General features: G+C 40.1%; 1 protein-coding gene across 1 annotated transcript in view; it reads left to right on the forward strand.

The window, feature by feature from the left end:
• baiap2l2a (BAR/IMD domain containing adaptor protein 2 like 2a) overlaps positions 1 to 12,500 on the forward strand; it is a 74,370-nt gene that overhangs the window by 25,668 nt on the left and 36,202 nt on the right. Inside the window, exons 6-9 of the mRNA XM_061974526.2 lie at positions 2,244 to 2,324; positions 4,154 to 4,279; positions 11,199 to 11,297; positions 11,620 to 11,686. Of these exons, the coding sequence (XP_061830510.2) occupies positions 2,244 to 2,324; positions 4,154 to 4,279; positions 11,199 to 11,297; positions 11,620 to 11,686 (373 nt within the window). The remainder of the gene's footprint in view (positions 1 to 2,243; positions 2,325 to 4,153; positions 4,280 to 11,198; positions 11,298 to 11,619; positions 11,687 to 12,500) is intronic.

The following is a 12,500-nucleotide window of genomic DNA, read 5'->3' on the forward strand; positions in this document are numbered from 1 at the left end:
TCTCTCTAGCCAAAACAAATGTCTATTATCTCTCTCTCTAACATTCCTCACTTCAAGGTTAAGCACACAGTTTTGCAGACAACCAAAAGACCACATTTTGGAAGAAAAACACTAGCTGTTTTGTAATATGATTATGAAATAAAAGAAGTAACACTTAAATTCGGATATATGTAAATATCTATCTATCCATCTATCTATCTATCTATCTATCTATCTATCTATCTATCTATCTATCTATCTATCTATCTATCTATCTATCTATCTATCTATCTATCTATCTATCTATCTATCTATCTATCTATCTATCCATCTCATACTTGCCAACCCTCCCGGATTTTCCGAGAAACCCCCGAAATTCAGCGCCTCTCCCGAAAACCTCCCGGGACAAATTTTCTCCCGAAAATCTCCCGAAATTCAGGCGCAGCTGGAGGCCACGCCCCCTCCAGCTCCACGCGCACCTGAGTGACGTGTCGACAGCCTGTTTTCACGTCCGCTTTCCCACAATATAAACAGCATGCCTGCCCAATCACGTTATAACTGTAGAATGATCCAGGGCGAGTTCTTGGTTTCTTATGTGGGTTTATTGTTAAGCGGTTTCATTAACGTCCTCCCAGCGCGGCAACAACACACAACAACAGCAGTCACGTGTTCGTCTACTGTAAAGCAGTTTGTCTGCCGTAAACAGCAATGTTGTGATACTCTTAAACAGGACAATACTGCCATCTACTGTACATGCATATGTGACAATAACATCTACGGCTTTTAGAGAGTGCAGTGCACAACTGCGCACACAACAAGGAGACGAAGCAGAATGCATCATCAGAGAGGGTGTTCAGCATGGTTAGAAAAATAGTGACAGAGAATAGAACAAGGATGGACAATTCAACCCTTAACTCAACAATGAGTAGATGAGTGTTATGTGTGTGTATATGTGTAAATAAATTAACACTGAAATTCAAGTATTTCTCTTATTTCAGTGAATTCTAGCTATATATATTTTATTTAATTTTTTTTATTATATATCTATACATCTATATATATATATATATATATATATATATATATATATATATATATATATATATATATATATACATATATAGTTTTAAAATATATAATAAAAAATATATATATATATATATATATATATATATATATATATATATACACACATATATATATATATATACATATATATATATATAATAAAATACAACATAAAAATATATATATAGCTAGAATTCACTGAAATAAGAGAAATACTTGAATTTCAGTGTTAATTTTTTACACATATAAACACACATAACACTCATCTACTCATTGTTGAGTTAAGGGTTGAATTGTCCATCCTTGTTCTATTCTCTGTCACTATTTTTCTAACCATGCTGAACACCCTCTCTGATGATGCATTCTGCTTCATCTCCTTGTTTAAATACTTGACTTTCAGTGAATTCTAGCTATATATATATATATATATACTCAGTGGCCTAGTGGTTAGAGTGTCCGCCCTGAGATCGGTAGGTTGTGGGTTCAAACCCCGGCCGAGTCATACCAAAGACTATAAAAATGGGACCCATTACCTCCCTGCTTGGCACTCAGTATCAAGGGTTGGAATTGGGGGTTAAATCACCAAAAATGATTCCCGGGCGCGGCCACTGCTGCTGCCCACCGCTCCCCTCACCTCCCAGGGGGTGATCAAGGGTGATGGGTTAAATGCAGAGAATAATTTCGCCACACCTAGTGTGTGTGTGACAATCATTGGTACTTTAACTTTAACTTTAACTTTATATATATATTTTTTTATTTTATTTTATTTTATTATATATATATATATATATATATATATATATATATATATATATATATATATACGTATATATATATATATATATATATATATATATATATATATATATATATAATAAAAAATATATATATAGCTAGAATTCACTGAAAGTCAAGTATTTCGTATATATTTTTATATATATATATATATATATATATATATATATATATATATATATATATATATATATATATATATATATATATATATATATATATATTTATATATATGAAATACTTCACTTGGTGAATTCTAGCTGTAAATTTACTCCTCCCCTCTTAACCACGCCCCCAACCACGCCCCCGCCCCCACCCCTACCTCCCGAAATCGGAGGTCTCAGGGTTGGCAAGTATGATCTATCTATCTATCTATCTATCTATCTCTCTGTGTCTCATAGGGCAGCAGAAAACAATACGAGATGAGCGTCCACAGTCAGGCAGCAGTTATGGACCGACAGCTAAGACGTGGAACTAACCAGGTTTGTATTTTTCCACACGTTTTCTTTATCAAAACTCAGCACTGTTGTGGATGTACTGACTCAGTATATGCACGTTTATCATCAAATCAAATCAAAGTTTATCTATATAGCCTTAAATCACGAGTGTCTCAAAGGGCTGCACAAGCCACAGCGACATCCTCGGTTCAGATCCCACATCAGGGCAAGAAAGAACTCAACCCAGTGGGATGACAATGAGAAACCTTGGAGGGGACCGCAGATTGCTATCCATCCATCCATCTTCTTCTGCTTATCCGAGGTCCAAGCAGAGAATCCCAGACTTCACTCTCAACCAGCTACTTCGCCCAGCTCTTCGCCAAGGGATCCCGAGGCGTTCCCTGGCCAGTTGGGAGACATGGTCCCGCCACCGTGTCCTTGGTCTCCCCAGTGGTCTCCTACCGGGTCGGACGCGCCCTAAACACCTCGGGGGGCATTCTGGCCGAACCACTTCATCTGGCTCTTCTCGATGTGGAGAAGCAGCGGCTTTACTCTGACTTTTGATATCTGTTTCCTGAAAATGTAGTTTGAACCCAAAACTATACCACATTTGGGGCATTTTATCTACTGTACAAATGGCCGTCCATCCCTTAACGCAGACCACGCCCTGTGCCTAGGGCCCCGCAATCCGTACTGGCCCTCGTTTTGCGTGAAGAAGCACATGTAAAAATGTCAATTTACGAATGACATCATAATTTTTCTATTCACTTCCTGCTGCATCACTGATTATAAGTCTGGTGTCCGCCCTGAGATCGGTAGGTCGTGAGTTCAAACCCCAGCCGAGTCATACCAAAGACTATAAAAATGGGACCCATTACCGCCCTGCTTGGCACTCAGCATCAAGGGTTGGAACTGGGGGTTAAATCACCAAAATGATTCCCGAGCGTGGCCACAGCTGCTGCTGCTCACTGCTCCCCTCACCTCCCAGGGGGTGGAACAAGGGGATGGGTCAAATGCAGAGGGTAATTTCACCACACCTAGTGTGTGAGTGTGACTATCAGTGGTACTTTAACTTTAATAATATAAACAAACATAATTGTGTACGGGGGGAGTTGACGGCACAGACAACAAGGGGTTGGTATTTAACTCTATGATTTATTATATCTGCGATGAGGTGGCGACTTGTCCAGGGTGTACACCGCCTTCCGCCCGATTGTAGCTGAGATAGGCTCCAGCGCCCCCCGCGACCCCGAAGGGATTAAGCGGTAGAAAATGGATGGATGGATGGATTTATTATATTTATATTCTCTATATATATAAGAACAAACAATAATATAATAAACCAAGATAAATGGAGTGTGACAAAAATCCAAGAGTGTGTGTGTGTGAGACTATGTGTGGAGATTAGCTGTTGTGTGGAGCGAGAGGCGGAAGTCCCCGAGGGGAAAGGCACGCTCGAATGTCCGTGAGACAAGCAGGTAGTCGGGGGCTATAGCGAGGCGTAGGAGGTCCGTGTCCAAGCGGGAGGTCGAGATCCAAGAGGCAGTCCGAGAAGCAGAGGAAGAAGGAATGACGAGACACACAGCTCGTCAACGCGGGAACGGAGGTTGTACGGGAACAGATGATTACGTTCTGGCGCCGGAGAGCAGGTTGTGCAGGCTTTTGAAGGCAGGACTTTGATTAGCGACAGGTGCTTTGAGTGCTGATGGAAAGCAGCTGCTTGCTGCCGCCGGAGTGACGCAGCATGCGTACGGGCCGTGACAGACACCTTCAAAAAGTGAAAATGCTTCCGTGTCAATTTTTGTTGATTCACCCGAAACAATTTTGTGATATTTCAATCCACTTTGGTTACATTGATGAATGTGCATCTACAGGATGAGTACATGCATTTCCTTCGGGAAAGCCACGGCGAGGCTCTGAAGGAGGAGGAGAGACGATACCGCTTCCTGGCTGAGAAGCACTGTGGCCTCATCCGGTCCTTCTCCCACCTCATGAATAAGGTAAACATCCCGCTTCAGTCACATTGATGCTGTAGTATGTCATAGCTTGTTTTCAGGATGGCTAATGATCCTCATGTAGGTCAGGGGTGTTCAAACTACGGTCCGTGGCCCAAGTGCGGCCCACCAGCATCAGTAAATTCCCCCTTGTGGAATAAATAAAAGTCTACCCCATCCTATAAAAAAAAAAATCCTAATTTAGCTGGCGGGACGTCATGAGTTCAATTAAGTATTGCCACGCTCTTTCAAATTAATCTTAAATATCAGGCGCCTCTGAATGCTACAATTTGGTGCCATCTTGTGGACAAAGTGAATAATTTAGGTCAATGATCCTTTAATGTACCGTGAAAGATCTGTTATGATCCGCTGCCCGGATCATAGTTTGTTTATGTTTTCGAGTCACATGTGTTTTCAGCACCTTGAGTTTTTGTTTGTTTCAGTTGCCATGACGGCAGATTGCTTACACCTGCCTCTGGTTAGTGTCCGGGACGCGCACCTGTTGCCCGGGCGCTAATCAGAGGGCTATTTAGTCTTTGCCCTGGCCTCACTCGGTCTGGCTTCCTAGTTTGTTTCCATACAACTGATAACGACTATTTTGATTCCTGCTAGCTTTTCACACTATGCTACTTTTGCCTGCTAGTTCCCACGCTAGTCCTTTTGTTTTTGCCTTTTGTGCTATGTGCACGTCTTTTGTTTGTTCCCCGTACGATTTATATTTTCAATAAATGTTCCTACCTGCAAGCTGTGACCGAAGCCGTCTGCATCCTTGGGAGAACAACACCCGCATCACGATGCGACCAGGTCGTTTCAAGATCAACACAGCATTTATAATATGCCATAACTCAAACAACCTTCCCTAGTCATTGTGCAAAAAAAAAAAAAAAAAAAATATATATATATATATATATATATATATATATAAATATATATATATGCAACTCACATGGTTACACATAATACAACCTGCTCACTGAACTTTGTGGATATTATGAAAAACGTCAAAACACCTTTAAAAAAAAATCAAACATACACCCATATAAAAGTATTTGAGTGCATGATGGGAAACATGTTAAATACTCTCCACACTTATCCATGTTTGGTGCATTTTAGCTGCTTGACATTTTTGATTGATTACAAGTGAAGTGTGAAGTGTGAAGTGAAGTGAATTATATTTATATAGCGCTTTTCTCTAGTGACTCAAAGCGCTTTACATAGTGAAGCCCAATATCTAAGTTACATTTAAACCATTTAAACAAAACTTTAGGGAGGTCGTCACAGAAGTAAACAAGGTAGGAGTTGTACTTTCACATACTCTAAATATGTCATGTCTGTGTAATCATGTTTTGTTTTTAGTCATGTTTTGTTTAGTTTTTGGACTCTTTAGTTTCTGGCTTTTCACTCCCTTGTCTTGTTTCCATGATTACCCCATTAGTTTCACCTGTTCTACGTTTGGACTCATTGTGCACTCTTGTTTGTCACCATAGCAACCCATTAGTATTCACCTGTCACGTCACGCACCTGTTTCACGTTTTGAGTCACGCACCTGTTTTCGTTAATCATGTCTGTAGTATTTAAGTTCATTGTTTTCAGTTTGTCTTGCTGGTGACATCCCCACATTTATGCTTCTGCACACTCTCCACACCCTTATGATCCTTGCTGCTCTTTTTTTCATGCCGGTTCCATGCCAAGTAAGTTTTTGTTTATTAAGCTACAGTTAGTGTTTTTTGTTGTTCATAGTTTTTGCCTTTGTGCATGTGTTTGGTTTCATAGTTTGTTCTCCGCCATTGTGCGCGCCTTTTGTTTACTTCCTTGTTTTGTATTTATAGTGTTTAAATAAAAATGTATCTTAATTCCCGTCTCGCCCGAGCCAACTTTCCGTTGCCTTCGAGAAAAACTAAACCCCAGGACCAAGTCTTGACAAAATATCCAATTATCTTAATTATATATCCATTATATCAATACAACATGTACACACACACACACACACACACACACACACACACACATATATATATATATATATATATATATATATATATATATATATATATATATATATATATATATATATATATACATATATACCATATTTTTCGGACTATAAGTCGCAGTTTTTTTCATAGTTTGGCCGGGGGTGCGACTTATACTCAGGAGCGACTTATGTGTGAAATGATTAACACATTAGCGTAAAATATCAAATAATATTATTTAGCTCATTCACGTAAGAGACTAGACGTATAAGATTTCATGGGATTTAGCGATTAGGAGTGACAGATTGTTTGGTAAACGTATAGCATGTTCTATATGTTATAGTTATTTGAATGACTCTTACCATAATATGTTACGTTAACATACCAGTTGGTTATTTATGCCTCATATAACGTACACTTATTCAGCCTGTTGTTCACTATTCTTTATTTATTTTAAATTGCCTTTCAAATGTCTATTCTTGGTGTTGGCTTTTATCAAATACATTTCCCCCAAAAATGCGCCTTATACTCCAGTGCGACTTATACTCCGAAAAATACGGTGTATATATATATATATATATATATATATATACTGTATATATATATATATTAGAGATGCGCAGATAGGCAATTATTTCATCCGCAACCGCATCAGAAAGTCGTCAACCATCCGCCATCCACCCGATGTAACATTTGATCAGAACCGCACCCGCCCGCACCTGCCCGTTGTTATATATCTAATATAGACGATGCAAGGCATTAGTGAGGTTATAAAGCTTTTGCCTGTTAAAGAAAGGAGACTGATCCAATGCAGCACAGACATTCGCGTGCAACGCTGTCACGACCCAGACACACACCAGTGCGCAATCATATGGGAGCCGCGCTGAGCGCACCTCCAAGCGCGTCTCGCTGCCGGCGACGGCCAGGTATATGGGCCCGACGCTCCAGCGCCATCCATTTTCAGGGCTAGTTGATTCGGCAGGTGGGTTGTTGCACACTCCTTAGCGGGTTCCGACTTCCATGGCCACCGTCCTGCTGTCTATATCAACCAGGGTGAGCCCCACCCCTTTCGTGAGCGCACTGCGCGCGGAGTGACCCCTGTTACGCGCCCCCGGCAACAGGGGTGGCGGGCAGGTAAGCTGCGCGGGCGGAGCGCGCGGAGTGACCCCTGTTACGAGCCCCCGGCCACGGGGGTGGCGGGCAGGTAAGCTGCTTACCTGCTGCGCGTGACGCCGGCCGCGGCGAAGGCGGACGAGGCGGGGTGTCGGTGCGGTGGGCGCGGTGGTGACCCTGGACGTGCGTCGGGCCCTTCTCGCGGATCGCCTCAGCTACGGCTCCCGGTGGGGCCCTCTCGGGGGAAGGGGCCTCGGTCCCGGACCCCGGCGAGGCGTCGGGGGCCTTCTCCGCTCCGTAAAAGTGTCCATCTCTTTTTTTTTTTTTTCTTCTGTTGTGGCATATGCAGCAGGTGCCTGCTCGTTTTTCGTATGTGGGTAACAACATTTAACTATGTATATATATTTCCGAATTGGTTTAACTGCCACCCGCCTGAATCTATTTAAAATCAATTTTTTTTTAATTTCAACCGCCCGACCCGACCCGACCCGACCCGCGGATAAAATCTAATTTTTTTTAATTTCATCCGCCCGATCCGCGGATAATCCGCGGACTCCGCGGTTGTGCCCGCAAACCGCGCATCTCTAATATATATTATATATTTATACATATTATATATATATATATATATATATATATATATATATATATATATATATATATATATATATATATATATATATATATATATATATATATATATATTACGGTATACAATTATTTTACATCCAGTTGGCTTTCAGCCCCCAGACAATTTTTTTTGGCGGCCCCCGCGTCAGAAAGTTTGCACACCCCTGATGTACGTCTCCAAAGAGAATTCCCAATAACGTGTAGTGATTATGTCAGCCATTATTAGTCTCTGCGGGGAAATTTGCCTCCTTTATAATTAGGGTCGACCGCAGAACAGGAGATTAGAAGATGATAGAGATTCAGCAACTTTAGCAGGACCAAGGAAAGGTTGCCTGGTTTTGACTTCCTACGCTTTCTTTCATCTCTTCTGAGACACTTCAAACGAGCTACGTTTGACTTACTCTCATTTTATCATTTATATCGTAAATGATACGGTCCTAATAGGGTGGCTGAATAGGTAGGATGTGCCTGAAGTGTGTCTACACTGACAGTTGAAAGTTGATAGTTCCCCTTTTCTCATTTTTTCCCCAAACAATTTAAACTGTTCATAATGAAGATGATACGTGCTTTTTTTATGCCCCATTTTTATACCCCATTCACTGCCATTTAAATATGTAATTTATGTTAAAACAAAACCTGTACCACAGAGGCGGGTAGAGTAGCCATAAATTGTACTCAAGTAAGAGTACTGTTACTTTAGAGATTTATTACTCAAGTAAAAGTAAGGAGTAGTCACCCAAATATTTACTTGAGTAAATGTTGTGAAAAAACTACTCAAGTACTGAGTAACTGATGAGTAACCTGTTCGTTTAATGATGACGGCAACAAATAATGCACAAAAACATAAAAATAGCAATGAGCAAATTCAGAGCCAGGAATATCTCTTAAGCAACTAAAACAATAATATATATTAAATAATAATACATTAAAATAAAAAAAAGTAAGGCAAATTGAGCCACAATAACTTAACAGCACCATAGGCTCAGTAGGCAGAGATTACAAAGGAAAATAACAAGTTAGCCTTTACGCAAACCATAAACGGATAGGTGTGGGCTGCATCTGGGAACACACTGTGCACTTCTGATTGGTGTTTCTATGCACGCGTGTGTGTGTGTGTCTGTGTATGAGGCTGCAGTGCGTTAATAAATGTCCCCACACGATGTACATTTGACAGTGATTCATAGCAGGGAAGCTAACATCAACCTACGGTGACAGCCAAAATATCTACTAACGTTACTTACCGCGATGTGCTTCCTCAAATTTGACGTTGAGTTCATGTAAGCTTAAGCTTGTTGTTTGCCGCTGAAACTTTGTGTAGTTAATCATGTGACCGCCTGGCTCTGTTTGATTGGTGAAACGGAGTCAAACATTACCAGTGACTGCATTTGATTGGTGAAACGCAGGCATGCGATAGATCCTACTTTGAAGGTCTGTCTGACAAACCAAAACAAACAAAGTGTGCATAAACAGATCGATAAAAATAAGTAGCGAGCTGAATGTAGATAAATGGAGCGAAGTAAAAGTAGCGTTTCTTCTCTATAAATATACTCAAGTAAAAGTAAAAGTATGTTGCATTAAAACTACTCTTAGAAGTACAATTTATCCCAAAAGTTACTCAAGTAGATGTAACGGAGTAAATGTAGCGCGTTACTACCCACCCCTACAAGGGTGAGGTGATAGAGGAAAGATACAGATATAGTAAACCAATTTGTGGTAGCATTCACGAAATGTATGTACAAGTTTCAATGTTGCAGTATCTGAATGCACTTATCTGTGTTGCATTCAAGGACCCACAACTAAAGTTACAGAGGTCTCACTAGTTTCTAAAGACAGAGGGGACTTCACTTCCAAGAGATGCGCTAATAACAATAAAATCATCATAATAATCATGTATCATTATGATTTGTATTATCCACTGATTATAATCCCACACTGCAAAATATTTCACACTTGCCAAGATTTTAAATTTTATTTCTAGAAATTATAGCTATTTATTAATTTTTAGTCACTGACTTTACACCACAATCTTAATTTTAGCATGAATAATTATATTTTGTCTATTCTACTTTAAAATTGTTAAAATTATAGTATTATTAATATTCGAAGAAGATATTTTGTTTTTTCCCACGTAGAAAATCTTCTGCAGTTTAATTTAAGAAATGCAATTTGAATAATACTTATTTCCAAAATAAAATATGTATTTCTATCTTTAAAGTCCTGATAATTTCTTGATATACAAATCCTAATTTAGGATGCACTATCAAGTAAAATTAACTAGCTGCATGGATAGATAATTCCACATTTTTTTTTTAGTGTTTTTTGATTATATTTTTTATTTTTATTATATTACAGAAATAGATTTTATTATATTTTACATTTTTAGATTTTTTTCACATCTTTCATTTTTTTCTTATATTTTCTCAGCTTGTTTTTGCGGTGTACATGAATCAAAAAATCTCTATTTAAATCACCAAAAATGATTCCCGAGCGCGGCCGCGGCTGCTGCTCACTGCTCCTCTCATCTCCCAGAGGGTGGAGGGTCAAATGCAGAGGGTAATTTCACCACACCTACTGTGTGTGCGACTATCAGTGGTACTTTAACTTAACTTAACTTTTCATTCTGAAGTAAGCAAAAACTTGACAGATGTCTAATCCTATTTAAGTGAATAATGACAGGTTATAACGGTGCTTCGCAAATAGTGAGGCAAATCCCCCTAGGGGTGGTGCCTGCAATTCAGAGTGGTTTGTACGGATAAATAAATAAATAAATGAACATTATCAAGTTCTCAATCTAATTTCAGTTTAGGGAGGGGAGGGGCGTTAACTCTCTCTCTCTCTCTGTCTCTGCCCCTCCCTCACCAATGCTGCTGCACACACAATTTGTTTTGTTTTTAACCCCTTCTTAACCCTTGGCGTACATTGAAAATACACACAACCCTAACTCAAAATGCCGGACATTTGAGGCATTTAAGAAACTCCGCCCGGACAGCCCAGTATGGTCAGTCTATTTAAATCAAACAGTGGTGTACGAAGGTGATCAGTGTGTGTATCCTACTCACACGATTTAAAGGGCAAAAGCAATAAACGAGCTCTAATTATCCTCTTCTAAAAGTTGGAATGTTTGTGTTGGACACAAGACTACCCTTGTAAACATTGAGGCACCAAGCAAATGTTAGATATACTCATTATTTATTTTGTTTCCACGGTAGCATGGGGCTACTCTGCAGCACAAGGCGGACTCCTGGAGAGAAGAGGTGGACGCCACCAGGGGATCACACGCTGCAAGACCCCCTGCAGTGGATCACACTGTGAGTTCACGACATCATTCATACAAGCCACTGGGTTTGCAGTGTCATCGTCTTCTTTGGAACAAAGGAAAGGCCAATAAGATCAGTTTGAAGGTGTATTTCCCAATTCAAGGGGACAGTATTGGCTTATTGTTGATGCTAGATTGCCATCTGGTGGCATGAGTTATCACTACAGTATGTCAATGAACACAACTGGCATGAGGATAAGCACCGATTGCATGGAAGACATTTGACACAATTTCAATGGCTTCTCATTGAGATCATTAAAGTGTCTGTGGCCTCGTCAGCTTCTGTGTATAATGTTTATGTTCTATAATTGCAGGCACTTATTAGACAAGAGAACAAGAAGAACAGAGAAGAGCAGCCTCTCGGCAACATACCTTCGAGGGGTGAGAGAAGATTTTTTGTTCAGAAAATACCACGTTCGGAAGTGTTCAACAGGCTACACCAGGGGTGACCAAACTTTTGGACTTGGGGGTCGCATTGGGCTGAAAGTAAAAATTGGTTGAGGGCCAATGTACAAACCCCGTTTCCATATGAGTTGGGAAATTGTGTTGGATGTAAATATAAACGGAATACAATGATTTGCAAATCATTTTCAACCCATATTCAGTTGAATATGCTACAAAGACAACATATTTGATGTTCAAACTCATAAACTTTTTTTAATTAATTTTTTAATTAACTTAGAATTTCATGGCTGCAACACGTGCCAAAGTAGTTGGGAAAGGGCATGTTCACCACTGTGTTACATGGCCTTTCCTTTTAACAACACTCAGTAAACGTTTGGGAACTGAGGAGACACATTTTTGAAGCTTCTCAGGTGGAATTCTTTCCCATTCTTGCTTGATGTACAGCTTAAGTTGTTCAACAGTCCGGGGGTCTCCGTTGTGCTATTTTAGGCTTCATAATGCGCCACACATTTTCAATGGGAGACAGGTCTGGACTACAGGCAGGCCAGTCTAGTACCCGCACTCTTTTATTATGAAGCCACGTTGATGTAACACGTGGCTTGGCATTGTCTTGCTGAAATAAGCAGGGGCGTCCATGGTAACGTTGCTTGGATGGCAAAATATGTTGCTCCAAAACCTGTATGTACCTTTCAGCATTAATGGCGCCTTCACAGATGTGTAAGTTACCCATGTCTTGGGCACTAATACACCCCCATACCATCACACATGCTGGCTTTTACACTTTGCAACT

The sequence above is a fragment of the Nerophis lumbriciformis genome, linkage group LG22, assembly GCF_033978685.3.
Source record: "Nerophis lumbriciformis linkage group LG22, RoL_Nlum_v2.1, whole genome shotgun sequence".
Classification (NCBI taxonomy): domain Eukaryota; kingdom Metazoa; phylum Chordata; class Actinopteri; order Syngnathiformes; family Syngnathidae; genus Nerophis; species Nerophis lumbriciformis.